Source organism: Uranotaenia lowii, chromosome 2, assembly GCF_029784155.1.
Source record: "Uranotaenia lowii strain MFRU-FL chromosome 2, ASM2978415v1, whole genome shotgun sequence".
Taxonomy (NCBI): Eukaryota; Metazoa; Arthropoda; class Insecta; order Diptera; family Culicidae; genus Uranotaenia; species Uranotaenia lowii.
Genome location: NC_073692.1, coordinates 172,683,649 through 172,704,774, shown reverse-complemented (window position 1 = coordinate 172,704,774; position 21,126 = coordinate 172,683,649). Strand labels below are relative to the sequence as shown.

The following is a 21,126-nucleotide window of genomic DNA, read 5'->3' as shown; positions in this document are numbered from 1 at the left end:
TATTTATCTATTTAATAATATATTTTATTTGTTTATCTAGTTATTTAGCTATCAATTAAGATTGGAACAAATTTCAAATTCTTTTTTTGTCACTCGGAGTTGGAACATCGCGATAGAGGGGATAGTAAAAGATTAGGAAAAAAAACTGATGAATTGAAAAAAAAACAACAAAATTGCATACTATATCATTGCACGATCAATGCACCTATAAATCAGTTTAATTTTATTGAAAATTAAAAAAAAAAACAAAACAAGAATACAAAAGGTGATAAACCTCCCATTTTCCACAATTATGATTTTGTAATCTTTCCGATATTTGATAAACTTTTCGAAATCTCCATAAAATACTTAAATTTTTTTTTATTCCGCCTGCGGGTTTGGAAATTTTGAAGGGGGTGGATTCGGTGACAAAAGAAGAACTTAATATTTTTTCCAGCCTTTTTTTATTTTATTTAAATTATTTTTTTTTTTTGCCTATTGATTTATTTATTTATTTATTTATTTAATTGTTCATTATTTATTCATTCATTTATTTATTTATTCATTAATCTATTTATTTAATTATTTACTCATTTATCTATTGATATACTTATTAATTTATTTATTTATTTATTTTTACTTATCTATCTCTTTACTATCTTACTACGTCGCTAACTGACAAGGTGTATCATATTTTAGGAAATGTTGTTGCAGATATAATCGAGAATTAATCAATTTATTATTTTATAGCCAACTCTTATCGTTCTTTCGGATATACTTTTAAAGTATTAGTTTTTCCAGGATTGGATTATGTTGATTATGTTTAAGTGGAATAAAAATTGTGTGCTTTTACCAATTCGTTAACCATACCATTCTTTCAGGAAATCTACGATAAACAGATATTCTAAATCGGAAACATTCTTTATTGGTTATACTGCTGTATTGTATACGTCTAAATTAAAATTTCAATTACAGTTTATTTTGCTGAAAGCAGTTTATTTTTTTAATAAAAAAAAAAAAAAATAAATAAACGGAGGATTCATTCAAAACAGGTCTTTAGGGACTTATTTTAACTGATTTACTTCATTAAATTTTTTTCTCTCAGTTTCTTTAGGAAAATATTTCAGGTCTATTAAGATGAAGCAGCACGGAGTACATTTTAACGGAAATCTTACCTCATAATAAATTTGTTTTTGAGTGTGGAGTTTGTTTTTCCAGCGTACAAATAGCATGGAATTATTCTATTTTAAGGGTCGTTATTCAAATTATTATTTGTATGAATTATTTATCATTTTTCATTTCATCATTTCATTCAAATATTAAAAACTAATCGTTATATATCCATAGTTGTTGTCTTTGATACCATTTATTATATTCATTACATTACACATACATACATATTCTTTATATAATTATTTATATAATCTCTATTTATAATTTTTTTTTTATATTAATACGCAGGCTGGAAATGAACATAAATAATCTAGAAACTCATTACAATTTTTTTTTTTTTTTTTTTTTTTTTTTTTTTTTTTTTTTTTTTTTTTTTTTTTTTTTTTTTTTTTTTTTTTTTAGGATACTTGTGGAACCTTTTTTTTTTTAAACATATATTGTATTATATTATATTATATTATATTATATTTTATTATATTATATTATATTATATTATATTGTATTATATTATATTATATTATATTGTATTATATTATATTATATTATATTATATTATATTGTATTATATTATATTATATTATATTATATTATATTATATAACATTATATTTTATAATATTACACTTCATTATATATTATATTTACTCATTTCAAACTATATCCACTAAATGTATATTATATGCAACATTTCTTGGGGTTGGTGGGATGCATCAGGGCATCAAACAAAGGGATTGAGCGCATGGGTATGGATCTGTGGCAGTCCTACTCGTATTAAGCTCTCCTGCTGATTGACGCGCTCTTCTAAAAACAAATCTTGGGGGCGGGGACTACAGAGACTTGCATAGTGAGTTAGTTGTATATTCGGCAATAACTTCTCGAGACCAATCGATCCTAACCCTTCGGATATCGTAAGTTACTCTATTTACGAATCCAATCCCTTGAACGTCTCATCCAGCAGTTATTAACTGGGTATATGGTAACTTACGGTGACCTGTTGATGAAGCCTTAGCCACAACTGCGGTACAACCGTGCACCCAAGGTGGCTACCATACATACATACATACATACAAAAAATGGCGGATTTTTTCGTGAAAATCGTAGTTTTAACTTCAAACAGGCACAAAAATTACATAAAAACTACTAAATCTTCTTTTAACAATGCTTTGTACAATGCAAAAAATTTGAATACATTTGTTTGAACGATAGCCCTAAAAAAATTCGTGAAAATGGTGTTTTTTTTATCCGTTAGACCCTTAAGCTTTAATTTTCGAAAACTAATGTGTTTTTACAGTGTGTCGATGTTCCTAATGTGGCACTCGTTGTTCCTAATTGTTAACATATGTGTTCTTAATTATGGACATATAAAGGAAAAGTGCATCAGCGTACCCAATAATTCATTATTTGTTCCTGATTCTGCATATGATTATGTTTCTTATTAGTTTAATGAGGAAATTCTTAAAACATACTTTTTTATCATAACTTTTCTAATGTTTTTGGAATTAAAATTGGAAAATTGGAATTGGAATTGCAATTAAAATTCTTCACCAAATTCGTTTAAGCCAATCTGGAAGAAAGTCGTACATGTTAAGCTTATAAAAAATCAAACTTTTCATTTTTCAATTGGGACTTTTATAACTTGTTTTTATTTCAACGTTGTTTATTTCATTTAGCATTTATGTACTATATTTGAATAAAGAGAAAATTTCAAGTAATGTATGTATGTATGTAAATAATCCACCATGGGTGCACGGATTCACCGCAGTTTCGCCAACTTCCGCATGCGTGTAGATACCTACCTAGCTGGCAACTGATTGAACGTTCTTATATAATATAATCAATAAATGAAATAGTTATACAACAGAATAACCAATAGATTACACAACAACATACCCAACTTACCTCAAGACAAACTAAGCTTACCCTTAGCTGTAACCGACCTTATTCAGTATCATAACCATATTTATTTCCATCTGATCTAAAATAAACAATTTTTAAAGAATTAAAAAATTGCAATGCAAAATTTTCGAAACAAAACATCCAAAATCATAGATACATTTTAAGTACAAAAAGCTAAGAACAGTTTACAATTTCAATTTTGGTTGTTAAGATAAAATGCTGATCAACACTACAAAATAACTAAAAACATTCGGCATGAGAGATAAATTTTATATGAAAATAAACAAAAATAATATCACTTGAAAATTGTGATGCTATTGTTCCGCATATTTCGAGAGGCAGCCGTGGAACTTCCTTTGCTCTGTTAAAAGAAATCAACTTGTAAAATGCAAAGAACAAGGCTTGAAGTTTTTAATAAGTTTCTATATGCCATACCAAAAATCTAAAAATGAAAACAATATGCATACGTCTATTTAAGTGTTTGAACTAAAACTACAAATAATACAAAACATACTTGATGGATGACTAGATAAAATGAAGGAAAATGAACTTCCCTTCCGAATCTGAAAAGAAGTTAATTAAGAAATTTTCGGAGCAGTTGTAATTAAAAAAAAATAAAATAAAAACTCCTACTTGATTAAATTGATTGTTTGACTGGAGAGACACTAAACTTAAAAGTTCATTCATCTTCTAAGTAAATTGATATTTTTATAATCAATGAAATATACATACTATCTAATTTCTGATAAACGTTAAAATCACCATAAACATTTGAAAAGTTGAAAATTTGAAAATTACTTGCGTTACAGTGTTTGAAATTCGAACTAAAATTAGGCAAATCAAACAATGTTTTAAATAATAAGATTTAAAGCAAGGATTTGGATTGATATATTGAGCTGTGGATAGATAAAGATAAGTTATTAAGCCGTTTGGTAAAGCAACTGTTGGTTCTTATTGAAGATAAGATCCCTTGAAACGTATTGAAAGGTCAATGTTATCAATTTTATTTCCAATATATTTAAATTTCATATAAATTAATTATGACGTTCCTATTTATATCTCGTTCTAACAGCATATAGTGAACAAAACAACTGACAAAAAACAAAACTTAAAAAAAATATAGGATAAAAATTTGGAAGCGCATTCCACTCCACTCACTGATCTAAACAGAATCGATATTTGAGTACATACCTTAATAATGAAATAAAATGGAAATATGATAGTTAAAAATTTATATGAGACAGTAAATCAGAATGGTCAAAACCTATAAATTTCTTAAAGAGAAAATTTAAAGTAATGAATACAAATGACTTTATTTTTTTTCTAATTTTTCATTTTGCGTGGAGGTTTCTCAAATTGGTCTTCGATTTGAGGACGAATTGAGAAGCTTTGAATGGGCTATCATCGCCTAATACATGTGACAAATTTTGATTTTTCCTGGTTTTTAGCAGACTTAATCAGTATTGAAATATGTGTATAAAAATTCTAAATTCACATGAGCAGGCATCTATTTTCTATGCATTGGAATAAATTTTATGTTGAAATTTCCTGCAATTTTATTGTTAAAGTTGAATTGTTAAAGTCGAACCTCGAATCGAGCAGGTTTTATGCGCCTATTGATGTTGTTAGAAAAAAAAACACTTTCTTTGACAATATTTTCTTGAAATTTAATTGAATCCGCAAGAAACTGATATTTTATATACGCTGTAATTAATAAAAATTAATGTATATTATTATCTAAAGAATAAAGCAAAAGTTGGGGTTGCCATATTTTAAATTCAGTTCATCCATTTAAAAACTTTATACAATGAGAACTTCTGATCTCTTTTGGGATGTTAATAAGAGCCTACATTCAAAGTATAAATGATAAAAATCTTAAATTTATTCCGTTTTTCTTGTTTTGGGATAGTGAAATTTTACAATTATAAATGGGTCTACAAAAACATTCTGCTTTCTAATCATTATTAAGCCTTCATAATAACCTTAAATTTGTTGAAGTTTTGATGTTCAAATGAATCAGAAACCCAATTTTTTGTTTTGAGCTTCAGTACGTATAATTTTTGAAGGTCAAAATATTTTGCACATTTAAAAAAGATCAAAATATTACATCCATAGTTTTCCAAACATTTTTTTTTTTTTGAAAATCTTTAGTTTGTATATTCATAAATCTCTTACATACCTGATGTTCAATACCTATCACCCTAAAAATGCACTGATTATATTTTTTTTTTTGGAACGGCTGCAGGCGCATTTAACTCGAGGGGCACATCCGGGATAACTTTCTTCTACTGTAGTAATTTAAATATCATGATATGTTATTTCAAAACCAAATCGTTTTTCCCGCAAATGGTTCAATAGTTCAAATAAGTTTTTTTGAACTTTTGAACAATGGTTTTCTTAGAACTTTTGTGAAATGCTCATGCCCATCAAGTCCTGAATATGGATAAGTATTTCTATTGTAATAGACATGTGGCTTTCATTAAAAGCTCCCTTAAATTCAATTTTAGCAATAGGTTCTTTAAGCCTGAAGCTTCATGTCTATTTCCAGAACTTCTTCGGGTTTCTTATAAAAATACTCTTTCAAAAATATATTTTCGACATATAGATAAAGCTTTAAAATACAACAACAATCATGTTCATTTCAAATACATGCTATAACTTCAATTTACTTAGGAAAAACTTTGACTATGTCCAACATTAGGAACAAACTGAAAAGTGTGATCCTAATTTGGGACATAGCATTACTTTAGTTTTTACTTGAGAAAAAAAAATGGTTATAACAGTCTAATTACAAAAATCATTGTGATTAACAATCCCACACAAATTAAAAAAAAAAATCGGTTGAAAAATTCAGCTTATTTCTTCCATTTCTGAAACAGTGTTTTTAAGAAACATGCTAAGAATCCCGTTCAATTTGGACATACTTTGAAACAAACCGGGTTTTACTTAAAATCTTAGGAGTTAGAAAAATGAATTGTATGTATGATTAAAGTTTAAACGATCCATTACATTATCAATTGTTTTGTAGTTGTGATAAGTCGAAAATAAAATCTTAAACTGTCAAAACCAAACGGTATGTTAACATTAGGCACACATGCTAAATTAGGGACACTCACCCTATATTCACCAAAATGATTCTGTTTTAAATTTTTGAAGTTCAACCTTAAACAAAACCAAAAGTCCTAACAAGCTTGTTTGGGAGAATGCTTTACGTCATATGGGTGGTTAAACGAGTTTGCAGCATCCCAAGCAAGTTGCTTTACATAATACATTACTCAACGGGGACGTGCTAGGTAATGGTGCTTCTTCTACAATGTCTTATTTTTTTTCTCTTTTTTGGGGCGCCGTCAACACTGCAGACGCCTGGGGCGCTGCCGACGCCACGCCACCGGGAGGGTAGAAAGAAGTTTTGAAGAATGCTCCTTGAATCTTGTAGGAGCTTGGAGTACCTACTTACTCACTGAGTGAATGGGTCGCCCTCCAGCTGTTGTTGTTTGAACTTTCCGAATGGAGCCAGACCGACAATCCCAAGATTGGTTCAAGGAGCACTTTCCTCACCCGGGTCTGATTGTGCGTATGGTTATACGGGTTTACTTCTTTCTGTGATGAACGTGGTGAATCTCAGACGCTAAGTAGGTGCTAATTTTGGAATTTATTATGACGGGATTTTTTGTTGGTCGTCGGCAACAAAACTTGAGCTTTTCTTCAAGTTTATTCGTGAGTTGAATGGATATAATTTGGGATGGAGGAAAATAGAGGAACTGAGGCGGCATTCCTGCATCTCATAGGATTAAATTTTTAAACTTGAAACTTAAAATAAGGTATAGCTACATAGTTGCGTTTTGAGGAACTACAAAAACTACAATCCTACATGCATAACATTTTAAAGGGACTCATAGTCATGAATGTAACAAACTCAAAACTCAAACAAATTCTGACTAACCTTTTTTTTCTTTTGTCCATTTCAGAAATCCCTGCTAATTGGACGTATTCCGGTGGCCCAAATGACAGGACCAATCAAAAGAGGCCTTCTGTGGCAGCAAAGGGACCGACTTTTTTCCCGCTGGAAGGAACGGTAAGTTTCGATGGGACATCGGACGCCTAATTGTTGATTAGCCTTTCTAGTAAAGTTCGATGATTTGGAAGGAATTTGAGCAAATGTCTTTGTTAATTAACCTTTTCATTTTTATCTGTTATCGTTTTTTTATGTAGATACTTCATCCTGACGCGTGATTATCTCAATTGTTTCAAGCGAGCATCGGGCTCAGCATCGGAAAAAATCTCGGATATGGGACAATTCATTTTCAAAGTAAGTATCATCAGCGTCACACTTTTTATTGTGTTCCAAATATTTCCAAGATAGTTCTCTAAGACAGTCCAATGTGTAAATCTTCGCACATTTTCGAAATGGTTCAATGGTTTCCGGCACGCTTCGATTTTGAGGCTTAACCACTTTATCAATTTCATAGTTGATCACCCGTCTGATTGGTCCCAGAGCACCAATCCCGCTCATTACTGCCCCCCAAAATCCGCCTCATCCAACCCAACTCTTCAATCATCTACGCCAACCACAACGAGACATCTTGTGGTTTTCCCGTTGACTTTGACAGGTCGACGTGTCGGAAGAAAATGGAACTAAACCTGGCTAGGGGATCAACCGAGCGACCGGACAGACACGTTTCATTGATTGAGTTTTCCTTTCCGAAGCATCGATGCAGGGACGATATTCTGGCATACATACATTTATACACACATACAGACGACAGTCAGTAGAGGTGGCGTGAATTCGATGCCACAAGTCATGCTCCTGCATGGTTTTCGAAAGCTTTACCTCTGTGGATAGGATTGAAAAGGAAGATTGTGGTGGCACGGACAAGGACGCATAATCGTTTTCGACTACCTATTGGGAAGATCAACCGTCGGAATGTGGCCGAGATGAAATGGTTCTCATCCAATGAAAAAAATTTTTTACTTTAAAAAATATGTTTGAAATTTTTAACTTAATTATTGAAACAAGTTATGAATCGTAACATAACATAATCATAAAGCCGGGAAATGGACACTCTATTTCCAATGCTTATTAATTATCACAGTTAATTTTCAGTTAACTAACGGTTTAACAAACTCAAACCATGTGTCATTAGGCATGCAAGAACGTTCTCGACCAGGTGGTGAAGTTTGTTTTCACGTTCTTTTGCAAAAAAAAAAGTTGGAAAAGAAATCTAGAAGCGGACTAATTAGCTATTAACATTTTGTGCCGAACACTGCCTTATAAAGGGTGTTCGGATCAAAAAGTGGTCAACTTGAATTCACCGTTTTTTTTTAATCTACAGGATTTCTGTCTGTCTGTCTGAACAAACTCTCTAGACTCAGCAACTACTGAACCGATTTACTTGAAACTGGGCAGGGTGGGGGCATTGAAGGCCGCGGAAGGTTCCTATTATGGTTTGAGGCCCCTCACTCTAACATAAGGTTACCAGATTGCCCGGTTTATCCAGGTTTGCCAGGATATTTAATATAACATTTGGAAACAGTCTGGCCCAGCCCGATTACCCGGATTTCATTGAAAAATTCCCGAAAAATTAACTATGCCCGGATCTATTCAATTTGTTTGACAAATTAAACAAAAAATATTCATAAATTTTTGTATAATTTTTTTTATTTATTCTTCCAAAACTATATTTTTTGAATAAGTTTTTTTTTAATAATCATTAAAAGTTTTTTGAAAGCCTAGAACACGATTTGAAACCTGTCGATTCATTTTATGAAGAAATATTTTTTTTTTTTTTTTTAATTTCTGTTGAGTTGTTTCTGGGTTTTGACAAAATTTGCCCAAATATTGCCCGGATTTATGGTCGTTGAGATTGAAACCGTATGGCTTCTATATAAAATAGCCCGGAATTGTCGCAAAATTCTGTCAACCTTACCCTAACTGGAAGGGGGGTGGTGGCAAGGTTGCCGAAAAAAATCTGTGTTTTTGACGAAAAAAAAATTATTGAATTCTATGATATTTTCTGTGACGCAATTTTTTATGAAGTTCATTGGGAAATCATGCGAAACATCAACAAATTGGATACTACTTGCAATTATAATTTAAAAACAATTAACAGTACTTTGTTTTCATATTTTTATGAAAAAGAGTCATGAATAAGAAGCCGAAAAAGACATAGAAATTTATAATTTTAGAATTCAGTACAAAATTCAGAAAATCTATGAATCTTGTGAAAATTTAAAAATACTGTGATCTGTGGCACAGATTCTGTGACGAATTTTTTCTCAAAATTCTGTAATAGTACAGATTTTTCAGTGATTTCGGCAACCTTGGGTGGAGGTCTCTCAAACACAAGACAAATCACGGTGTTTATGATGACATTTATCGAAAATGCTGAGACTTTGAGGTCAATTTCAAACAATTCATCGTAGGTTCAAGAACAATTTATTTTTTTTTTGAAGATTCTTATCCTTTTTAATGATTTCTTCAAAGACAAATTTATACTAATCACGGTGAAAACGCGTGTCTTACCTTTGGCGTTGACTCAAATCTGTATGTCAATTACATGATCTTATAGAAATTTTCCTGACTACAACTTTGTAGAAGATATCAAAGAGAAACAAATTGAGAAAAATGAGTTGTAATGTGACAAACAGAGTTATTGTTATTTCACTTGAAAAATCTAATTGAAAATTATCATCACTGATTGTACCAAGGCTAGAAATTGTATTCTACCAATTTAGTTATTCATTGTCAAGTGTTTCAATGTTCAGGATGATTAATTTACATTAAATAATCAATAGTTTACATAAATGTGGTCAGAATGAAGTGCATTTTTGGGCTTATATTATTCCGGAAAAATATCTTATTCTTTTTTGATGATCAACATTTTTCCTAAAATGGAGAGGAATTAAACAGTTGAAAGATTTATTGTCAAACTGTTGTTTACAATATTTTTTTTTATAATTTTCGATCTACATTATCTCGATTTTTTGATTTTTTTGCATTATAGATTGTATACAAGTTTATTGCATGAAAATTTATGTCCAATTTTTTTTTGCTATTGAAAATTTGAATAAATTTTTATTATCTCCACTCCCTGGTGATGTTTCAACTCCAAGTGACAAAAAGCGGAATACAAATTAGATCCGGCCTTATAAAAAAATGGCAACTGCTTTACTTGAAAATTTTGTTACTAATTTCATACTTTGTGCAATGCAAAATCTCGAATAAATGTTTATATTCTGGGCAAATAAATTTAGAAAAAATATTTAAAGCATTTTAAGCCACTGCAATAAATTCTTTTTTGTTTTCATAAAAGTTAGAAAATGACATTCCAGGGGAAAACCAAAACTGCAGAAATCCCCAGACAAATATTTGCATGTTCCAAAAACTTTCCGAAAACTTAAGATCCGACAACTTAAAGTGAATATTTAGAGAAAATATTTTCAAATAATAATATTGCATCAAATCAACCACTAAAAATTCTTGGAAAGAAAGTTGATGTTAAGATTTTGAAATCTTCTTTTTCCTTCTGATCGAAAATAAATCAAGAAAGACGTTAGGATCAATTCGTGTACTTTTAACAAAAATGAGCAATCTTGAATTTTTCCATCAAAACTCAAAGTCGTCCACTTTTTTACATACACTAATGCCTCCAAAAACACTAATTTATGCAATCAAAAATTAACAAAAGGTTGAAATGTATTTTTAGATTTATATATGACACATTAACATCCTTGTGGTACCCGTGTCTAAGGTTTAACAATTGATTATCAATTAACAGTGATAAGTAGGAAAACCTTCAGAAATCATCAAACAGGTTGCAAGATTTTCAGCAAAGATATCTTATTTTGATATCGAGCTGGATTATTAAAAATTTGGGCTTAAATATAAGAATAAAGTTCAAACAGTTCCAAATATTTGTTCGTTAACTAACTTAGCTCAAAATATAAATAACTAAATTTTCAAGAAAAACGATGAACTTTTTTCACAATTAAACCCCACTAATGCTCTATACTTCGGATTATCCTGATCAAATTTATGTTAAAGACTGATTTTTTAATGTAAATTAACCATCCAGAGATCATTCAATGGCTTAGTTCGTAATACAATTTTTGGTCTTGGTACAATCAGTGATGAAAACTTTTATTAGCATTTTCAAGTGAAATAATAATCACTCTGTTTGTCAAATTACAACTAATTTATCTAAATTTGTATCACTTTGATATCTTCTACAAAATTTCAAACAAGAATTTTCTATAAGACAATGTCATTAACATATAGATTCAAATCAACGCCAAAGGTAAGACAAGCGTTTTCACCGTGATTAGTATGATTTTGACTTTGAAAAAGCCATTAAAAAGGTTACAAAATCTTCATTAAATAAATTGCTCTACAGGGTGACAAAAAAGTCCTGTCACACTTTTTTCTTGGAGTCGCCTGTAGCCTATACGTTGTATCTCTCTGGTGCCATCTATATGTCAAATGAAAGGGCTAACTTTGCTGCCCACAGTGGCAGAGTTTCGTTTCTGTGCAGTTTGTGTACATTAAGTTGTGAGTGGCAGAGTTGAGAGCAGCTGTTATAGCTGAATATGTGAGAGGGTACAAACCCGGACACATATTCAACATATTCAAACACCTAAAACCGCTCGTAATCAACGACCAAGGTCTGTGAGAACTCCAAGGTTGAAAAAGATTATATGAGACCGGAGTGCGCGACGACTTTCCGAGACGTCTAAAGCTGGTTCGATCAGAGAAGGGTGGTGTAATTCCGAGATATCGTCTGTGAAGTATCTTGATGAGTTACTGAATAAAGCTATGAAAGTTAGATTCTGATTTTCTTCTTATTCTTTGAAATATTGAGATTTTTCTGTGTGACCGGACTTTTTTGTCACCCTGTGGACTCACTGATGGATTATTTCAAATTTGGGCTCATTTGGGGTTAATTTTCGAAAAATAAATTTTCCTCACAGAGACACCGTAAATGTTTACATAACTCAAGAATCGATGAAGCACATGGTATCAGTCTTGGCACGGGAGAGTATTTGGATTCGAAAAATACTTCTTTGATTATTTGAGGCCCCTCCCTTCTTTCATTGGAAAGATAGAAAGGTAGAAGTGAGACTCCTTTACGATTTTTATTGCTTATCTCGTGAACAATCAGAGTAAATGGAACTACAATTAAGGGACATTTGAAAAAAAAAGCTGTTTCTGTTGATATATGGTACCACCACTGACCATATTGACATGACACTCGATTTCATTTGTTGGATGATTTTTCCAGCAGATAACGATTCCAGAGTGCGTCCCGACCGCTTTCGATGAAATTCTATCCCAGTTGGAAAGTGCCTCCCAACTTTTAAAGAAAAGTAGACGATTTCGGCGATAAATTGAACTAAACAGATAAATTCCTTCTATAATACATTTTTTTGTTTAAATTTTGCAAGGTTGGCAATATTGGCAGTTGGTAGATGGTGGCGGCGGGGCTTGGCGTGACGGTGGTTGGCGGAAATTAGAGTAATAAGATATTTTCAGCGTATTAGAATTATAGTTACAATCGTGTATAGGCTTGGTGGTTGGTGCATTGGTATGGGGGGTTGATTTTGGTGAAGGATATAATGAATGAAGAGGATGAATGGGACAGGTTGCACTCCCAGTGAGAATCATCTCTTTGAAGGGAGTACAAGGTCAGCTGTCATAAATTGGATTAGAATTGATCATCTCAATGCTGACAGTTGCAAAGGTTTTAATTGAAGTATGTTTCAAGTTTCGCTTTCACGTGATTTTTCAAAAGATTTTTGAACTTGACTTTTGTTTTTTCAGATTTGATGTGCGGTGGAAGTGCGTTATAACGAGTAATTCCATAATAGGTGAACGCATTTTTGACTAATTCGGCCGTTGGACGTTTCGTACTAAACAACGTATCTAAGTCTGTATCTATGGTTCGGTCGGCTATACGATTCATTGTAGTGGGCCTGAGGATTGTTCAAATGGTTGTGGATGATTGTCAATGCCTGCTGTTCTCTCATTGCTTTGATCGGTAGGATCGATTTATCAGCTTCTCTGCAAAACTGTATCGTGGGATACAGCCTTGGTCGTTTGTTGACAATCTTTAGACAGCGATTTTGGGCGAATTATAGTTTTCTGAGATTGACTTTGGATGCCGCTCCCCATATAAACATCAGGTATTGCATCTTTGACTGGATAAAAGCATGATACAATAACAGCAGTTGTTTCGAGGGAACAAAACTTTTTATTTTCCACAGCAGAGCTTTTTTTCAGCAGAGCTTCGATATGGTTGGTCCATTTGAGTGTGGAGTCAATAGTTAGTCCCAGATATCGAAAATGTGTGACTTTCTGTATCTTTGTGTTATCTATCACTAGGTCATCATGAGGCAGACTATTTGTTCCAGCAGAATGCATAATCATATATTTTGATTTTGAAAGGTTCAATGACAGCAAGTTTTCATTAAAATACTGTTTAAGTATTTGCATGTTATCAGCCATCTTTCTAAGAATTGTGTTTGGGTTAACATCCTCATAGCACAATGATGTATCATCTGCAAATAGTCGAGGTTTCCCGTACAATTCATCCAAAATTTTACAATTTTATTAGTTAATTTAAGTATGTTCATTGACACGTGCGGCGAGATGAAATGCTATGTAGAAGCATTTGTAAAGGAATGAAGAACAGGCGGATAGGCAAGCATCAGATGAGCTTCGTAGGATAAAGTTTTGGATAGGTGTTGAAACTGTAAGTCTAGGGCATTTTTGTATTGGAAAGCATGAAAGTGTGGTGGTACGCCTTTGCCGTACAATATACTATTCTGCATAGGAAGCGTGGTGACAATGGTAACACCTGCCTTGGTAGAGATGTTTGTCGCCAGTATGACCCTCTGTCATATTCCCACCCAGTGGAAAAAGGTGCGCGTTATCTTCATCCCGAAACCAGGGAAGAAAGATAAAACTCAACCCAAGGCATTCAGACCTATCAGTCTGACATCCATTATTTTGAAAATAGTGGAGAAGATACTTGACGAGCACATTTAATCTCAGTATCTTAGCTTATGTAAGCCGAACAATTTTCAGTTCGCTTAGAAAAAAGGTATGTCAACGGTTACGGCCTTACATACCTTAACACAAAAACTAGAAAAGACTATGGAGGCAAAAGAAATAGCACTTGCTTCTTTTCTGGACATTGAAGGGGCATTCAACAACGCATCTCATTACTCAATCGAATCAGCTATGAAAAGACGAGGGTGCCACATGGCAATTGCTGAATGGACTAGTACCATGCTGATAGATAGAACCATTTATGCAAGCTTGGGAGGACTTACGATCAGTGTCACTCCAACTAAGGAATGTCCCCAAGGTGGGGTTCTATCACCGTTGATCTCAGGGCCTGTTAATTGGACCAGAACCCTTCTGCGGAGTATCGAGGAGTGCCTTAAACATGGAACTCAAGAACTGGGAAAGCACCACTATTGGCCCCAATCGGAGAACAGCAGAAGGAGCAGCTCAGGCGAAAAGATTCATTGAACCAAGCGCGCGGCTCTCCAAAAACATGTTGAACTTGAGTAAGCACGAGATAAGTACTTACACAGGTCTCTTGACCGGACATTGTCCAACAAAAAAACATCTCTCTGTTTATCTGTCATCATTCAAAACGACGACTGTCGGTTCTGCGGGTTCTATGCAACTGCTGCGCCCTCCTTAATAGGAGAGAGCGTGCTCTTGGGGCAAAGTTAATAAGCGCACAAGACATATGGTTGCCTATCAGCCCTAAGAAGGTTATATCATACATCTTTGATATTATACCCGATTGGGATAAAATGCTTAGTCAGCAATCAACTGTCACTTCAACCCATAGTGCAGATGAGCCTGATAGCATACAGTAACGCGGAGTAATTACCACAATAGATCAACTACTGGTCGCAGTGGGCTCTCCCCTACAAGGAAAAAAAAATAGGAAGCGTGATCGGCTTTTGATCAACACATTCCTAAACACAACAATTATTTCCTAAACCGATTTCCATGAGTTCAAGCTCAAGTGTAAACATCAAACACCAGGGTATCGGATGGATTGTCAATACCAGGCCACCAATTGAATCGTTAAGTATTATAAAATAGCTGACCCGGTGTGCTTTGTTACACTTTGTAGAACTGAAGGAATTTGTGTCAAAAATAATTTGAATTTTTGTTAATTAGTAGGTATATCGTTTTCAATTAGAGTTTCAATATCAAGGACAACCTCTTTAAATTGAAGCTAATTCCTTAAGTTTGAATAATAAAGTCAATGGAGATTGTTTCTTATTCTGAAATAATGACTTTTCTTTATCGGCTTCATTAGTTCTCAAATTATATAAATAGGTATGTATGAAAGCCTTCCTCCTCCTTCCCGTCGTCCCTCTGAATGAAGGAATCAAAAAACATTTATTGTACCCGAAAAATTAAACTTTTTGTTTGCCTGATTTGGTTATCCGTGACACCAATTAATGTAATTTTTGGTTTAATTTAAACGCAATTTTCTGTCCCTAAAGCTGATATAATAAGAAAAATACAAAGCTGCTGCATACATTTAGGGTAAACACCGCGTGTGAGACACTAAGCATAAGGCAGCGCACCTAGCGTTTTATTTTGGAAGCTAGTAGTTTCGCTATCAAAGATGGTTCCACTCAAGATCATATTTTATTTCTAAAAACTACGCGATTAATTAATATTTTGATGGAAAACTTTTACAAAAACCCGAATAATACTTTTTAATGAGTTTTTATACCATTTTATTCATTAGGAATCAGTTTATAACGGTCAAGGGGTACATGAATTGACGTTCAAAGTCATCATAGATTGTTGAAAATTGCATCGCTAATGCGTATGATTTTAAAGCAAAAAATGACAAAACTTGTATGAAAAGATTTTGAAAAAATGTGTTTTCATCATTTCGATAAGATTCACAAATAATCATTGAATGGATCTTAGGAAAAGTAAATGGTTCTGATCAAGATCAAATTTCGACTAGTTCTGCTCAAGATCATTTACCCTAAAACTTTTTCATGCATTGGAACTGTTCCGTTGACATTTTTTGACATGTTTTTTTTGCAATTTGTTTTAAATAATTCAATCTCATCTTTATTTTAAAATTGAAAAACTAACTTGGAAGGGGGAAATTTGCTTCCGGAAAAGTGTCCTTCTTTAAAATTTAACATCTGAAACCAGAATTTAAAATAATAAGAATCGTTAGCCTCATGAAAACGGGCAACTTTATTTTCATATGATTTAATCATTCAAAACGACTCAAACAATTAAATGCTTAAATTTGAAAGGAGAAGGATTTCATGTTGCTCAAAAAATTTTATCTCCATTCCACCCGAAGAACTCTAAGAAATTCTATGAGCTCTCAAAGCTTCAACTGAAATACCCCGTCGTCTGGCGTCAGCAAACTTCTACGTTCTTGAACAAATTTGTGAAACACTTCACAAACCGGAAATCTCAAACTCCCTTCGAATCGAAAAGTGTAATCACTCATAACCTCACGACCTGGCGACAAGAGCACTCTTATCCATCGTACAGGTTGAGGCATGGAGTGGAAAAATAGGCTCGCCAACAATTTCTGCCAACCAAGTCAAACGATTTCAATTCGTTCCATGCTGCTGAAGAATTCAATCTCCGACTTTCGAGTTGATTCGAATTTGAACTCGGATAAACCACAAAGAACGAGGGCGCGGACTGCCTTCGATCTGGGCGTGGAAAATTCCCAGGCAGCCGGGGAAAAAAATCACGCGAATTTTCCGGCCCAGTAAGCGGACGACAAACCGCCTGACATTTCAACTCCCGGAGGCCCGGGGGACCTTCTCGCATGATGGGGGCGAATCAATTAAAATCAATTTATATTCACTTGGTTGAACAAACACATTCCGACCGGTTTTTGGGCCGCCAGATTGTCGAAATGAAAATCCGATTCCGGAATATTCGTACATATCAACGTGTGTGTGTGTGTGGGTACTGGAGCCGTAGGAAAACTCTTTGCGCACGAATTTTGAGGCTCTTCTTCGTCAGAAGTCGCTGAAATCATCGTCTGGTGGGTGGCTGCTGGCTGACTGAATCGTTTGTCGTCTGCCGCCTTTAAAAGTTGCTTAATTGCATTTTCCGGCAGTCTTTGCATCCCGACCTCCATAAAGCCGGGCCAGAAAACTGTGCCTCCCTTTCATTCATGGGCCAAGTTCTTCTTTTGCTGTGGAACGCATTTTCCAACCGTCGTCAATGGAAGACTTCACAACATATGTAGATATGTACCCACTTACTTACTTATGCAGACATCCATATCGAAGTATATCGAGTGTCGAGTATCGTATTTCATCCGGTCGTCTCTCAGCATCAGCTTTGTATGTTGGTGAATAATATAGGTACCTACTTGTATGTAGAGAGTTCAAATATCTGGCAATCGCATTACGTGCCTACTTTCAACTTTTACATTGGTTCGTTTCAGTAAAGCGTGGAAACCGCAAAAAGGATTTGAGCCGACCAATTTCCCTCTCAACCCAGCAACGAAAACATATTTCTGAAGCAACCCATGTTGTTGGAGCATTCTAGTCGTAACTCCAAACAGGCTTGATTTAAAATTCAAAAAATTATGATAAGACAACGTATCTAAGGTTCCATTATTCATTTAAAGTGTATGATATCAAAAATTTAAGGTGAAAATATTAAAAACGGTAATTAAAAAGGAAAGGAAAGGAAAAAAATCGAAATAAAAAAAATGAGGCCGGACAAATTTCGAATCTTCCTTTTGTCTCTGAAAGTTGGAACAAGAAGATAGTAAAAAATAATGCGAAAAACAAATTAACTGGAATAAATTGCACGAAAGCTTGTATGCAACAAAATTTCATACTACACCATTGCACAATTTTTTTTAAATCAAGTTTTTTAAAGAAAAAATCAATAACATTAAGAATACAACTTCCATCTTCAAAAATTTGTTTTTTGATCTTGTAATCTTTCGGATACTTTAATTTTTTTTTTCGAAATTAACATAAAAAACATAAAGGGGGGAAGAAAAAGAAATTAATAATTGTTCCAGCCTATTTTTTAAATGCTCCAAAATTAAGAAATATGAATACAGGATATTTAAAGCAAATAATTGGAACAAAAATTTAATGAATAGCCAATTTTTGTTGAAAAAGATATTGGGGCTTATTCTGCGACTTACGAAATTTCATATCGTTTTGCTGGCTTGAATAGCCTCGCTAGCCTCGAAATTTTCGTTCGGATGAGCTGTTATTGGTCTTCAGAGCTCATCGATGCACAAATTTCTTTTCTGAAGAATTTTCTGGAGTCAGGGCGAAGACGTGAAATTTCATGAGTCACGTCACTCGAGTCACAGCATAAGCCCTATTGGTTAATCTAAGAAAATTCAGTAAAAAATTTCTTAAAAAAACATTCGCGGCCTTGGTGAAGGAGTTAAAGTTTAAGTCATATACGCCAACGGTCATAAGAACCAATCCCAGCTATGGCATACAAAGCACTTTTTCGGCGAGTTGGTTGTTCTTGGATTTGCAACATGTTAACCTGCAAAATATATTTTAAGGAAAAAAAATCTCCACAAAGGAATACTTAGTTCCGCACATTACCTTTGCAGTTTGTGTCAAGTTATAATTCTTGAAAACTTATACTAAAAAAAAAGCAGATTTAGGTTACTTTATAAACCATTTAGTTCATATATCGATATTTTTTGAATAAAATGTCTAAATTAAAATAAAGAAAAAAAAGATCTTTGATTGAAATTTTATTGAGTTGTTTTGAAAAAAATAAAAGATCTATACTACTGACATAAGTATTTGGCTTCATTCAATGCACATTTCTAGAACTGATTTGTTCTGAAATGTATTCCGTATTTTGGAGGATGGAATTTTAATCAAAAGTTTTCTAATAGTAGATCTATATTATAAATTATATTTCAAAGATTTTCTTAGTTTAACGAATTTTCATTCCTGGAACTCGTTTTATGTTTCTTTTTCAATTCCTGTATCTTACGTTGTGTAGATTACTTTGCCACTTTCGTATAAACTTATTCATTTAAATTCAGTGAACACAATACGACAAGATACTCAAATTCGTATTTATAATAACAGAATTTCATATTAAGAATAAGTCTAAGCAGAAAGACACCATAAATGTTTTATTTCAGAACCTCAATAAAAATTTCAGAATTCCAAATTAAAGTGAGAATAATAACATTTTTTTAAATGAAAATAACAATTTTGAATGAAATCTTGTCTTTTTCAAAATACACAACAGATAACTCAATTGAATTTTAAATAACTTTTAGGTAACAAGCCATTATTCAGAATTAAAAATACTGAAGATCCAAATACTTGCACATTTCCGGGCAAGTCAATTTCGGGCATTCATATAAAACGAATTTATCCGGACTTATCTGAGCATTTTCCGAAGAAATAACAACAGAAACATAAATGGCAATCACTTAAAATTTCAATTTTCAGTCGAAGCACATCTACAGTGTTCAAGATACATTATAAGCTTCTATTAATGTTTTGATGATTTTTTTTCTGTCTATAATATAGAGAATAAATGAAATAAAGGAATGTATAGAAAAAAAAAAAAGAAAACTGTTGATAAAAATGTCACGGATGAAACCGATCCCAAAAAAAACGTATAATTGAGTTTTGAATTAAATTGTGCCATGAGAATGAGCAAGAATATTTCGGAGAGCACAAACAAGAGCACTGACCAGTGATGTCAACCTTGCAGATTTTTTCTGTATCTTCCACACTCTTTGGACTTTTGCCAGACATTTTTTTAGGTTTCCAGACTTCCAGACTTTTGTCATTTCTTCAAGACATTTCCAGACTTTTGAGTATCGACATGAATTTTCATACAAAACAGTAAAAAATCAAAATTTTTGTTGCAAAATGGAAGGAAACGATTCGAATTAGTATTTGAAAAGTGAGGAATGCCACAAAGATGGTAGTAAAACAGGAAGTAAAGTTATTTCAAAGTAGTCGAAGATTCCTTTGAATTCAGCTACAGTATTTGAAAGACCCAAATACTAGTATTACACTAGCTACTTGCTAGCATCCTCAGTGGGTTATCGATAACCCACTGAGGATGCTAGCAAGTAGCTAGTGTAATACTAGTATTTGGGTCTTTCAAATACTGTAGCTGAATTCAAAGGAATCTTCGACTACTTTGAAATAATAGTTTCATTCAGCTAAGAGGTTCTTCAAACCTTTGATTATTAGGAAGTAAAGCATAAAACGTATTACCGCCGACATCACCACAATATTCTCAGGCATTAATAGTGTATAGAGTGTATGATTATGATGAAGTAATAAGTGTTATTCCCTAGACTGCAATATTTCTATCTGGCGACCAAAAAAAAAAACTAAGGTCAAAACGAGCTCACCAGCAGATTCGACATATGACTCTCATTTTAAAATCGATTTTGGAATAGAAAAAAACCAAGCTTACCATCACCGGATCGGATCAGCTGAACTTCTCGAGTTTTAAATCGGTCATCCAGGCAAACCTGTGTAAACCGGGAAAATTAGAAAGCATATTTATTCATAGTTATAACCCCCTTCGAATTAGGAAAAAGGGTCTTCCACACAAAACTTCCATTACATGTAGTAAAATTTAGACAAACGAATTTGAACACATTTAGATGATCTATTGAATTAGTGAACAAGTTTTGATACATTGGTGATTTGTTATTTCCAATGAATCTTTTTCAATTTTGAACTTTTTTTGAAATACATTCAAATTTTGATGGTACAATATGATATAAGGGGCTGTTCACTAATAACGTAAGCACATAGGGGGGGGGGGGGAGGGAGAGGGTTTTAAATTTGCTTACGATCTCTTACTAGGGGGGTAGGGGGGGTTTCCAAAAATCTTACGTAAGAAATATTACATTAAATTTTTTTTCAGTTTTTTCAGTAATATACACTACCAACTCTAAATTTTACAAAAGATTTACCAAAAAATCCTAAAACTTTATAGCTTACCGCTGAATGAGTCTGAGCTTTAAAGTTAGTTGACAACGTGATTGTCTTTAAACATTTTTGC

At 33.1% G+C, this 21,126-nt stretch overlaps 1 protein-coding gene across 1 annotated transcript in view; it reads left to right on the top strand.

Annotated features, from left to right (window-relative positions):
- The window catches only part of LOC129744348 (uncharacterized protein DDB_G0283357), a 467,660-nt gene that overhangs the window by 420,989 nt on the left and 25,545 nt on the right, over positions 1–21,126 (top strand). The window contains exons 4-5 of the mRNA XM_055736825.1: positions 7,016–7,122; positions 7,260–7,356. Coding sequence (XP_055592800.1) covers positions 7,016–7,122; positions 7,260–7,356 — 204 coding nt within the window. The remainder of the gene's footprint in view (positions 1–7,015; positions 7,123–7,259; positions 7,357–21,126) is intronic.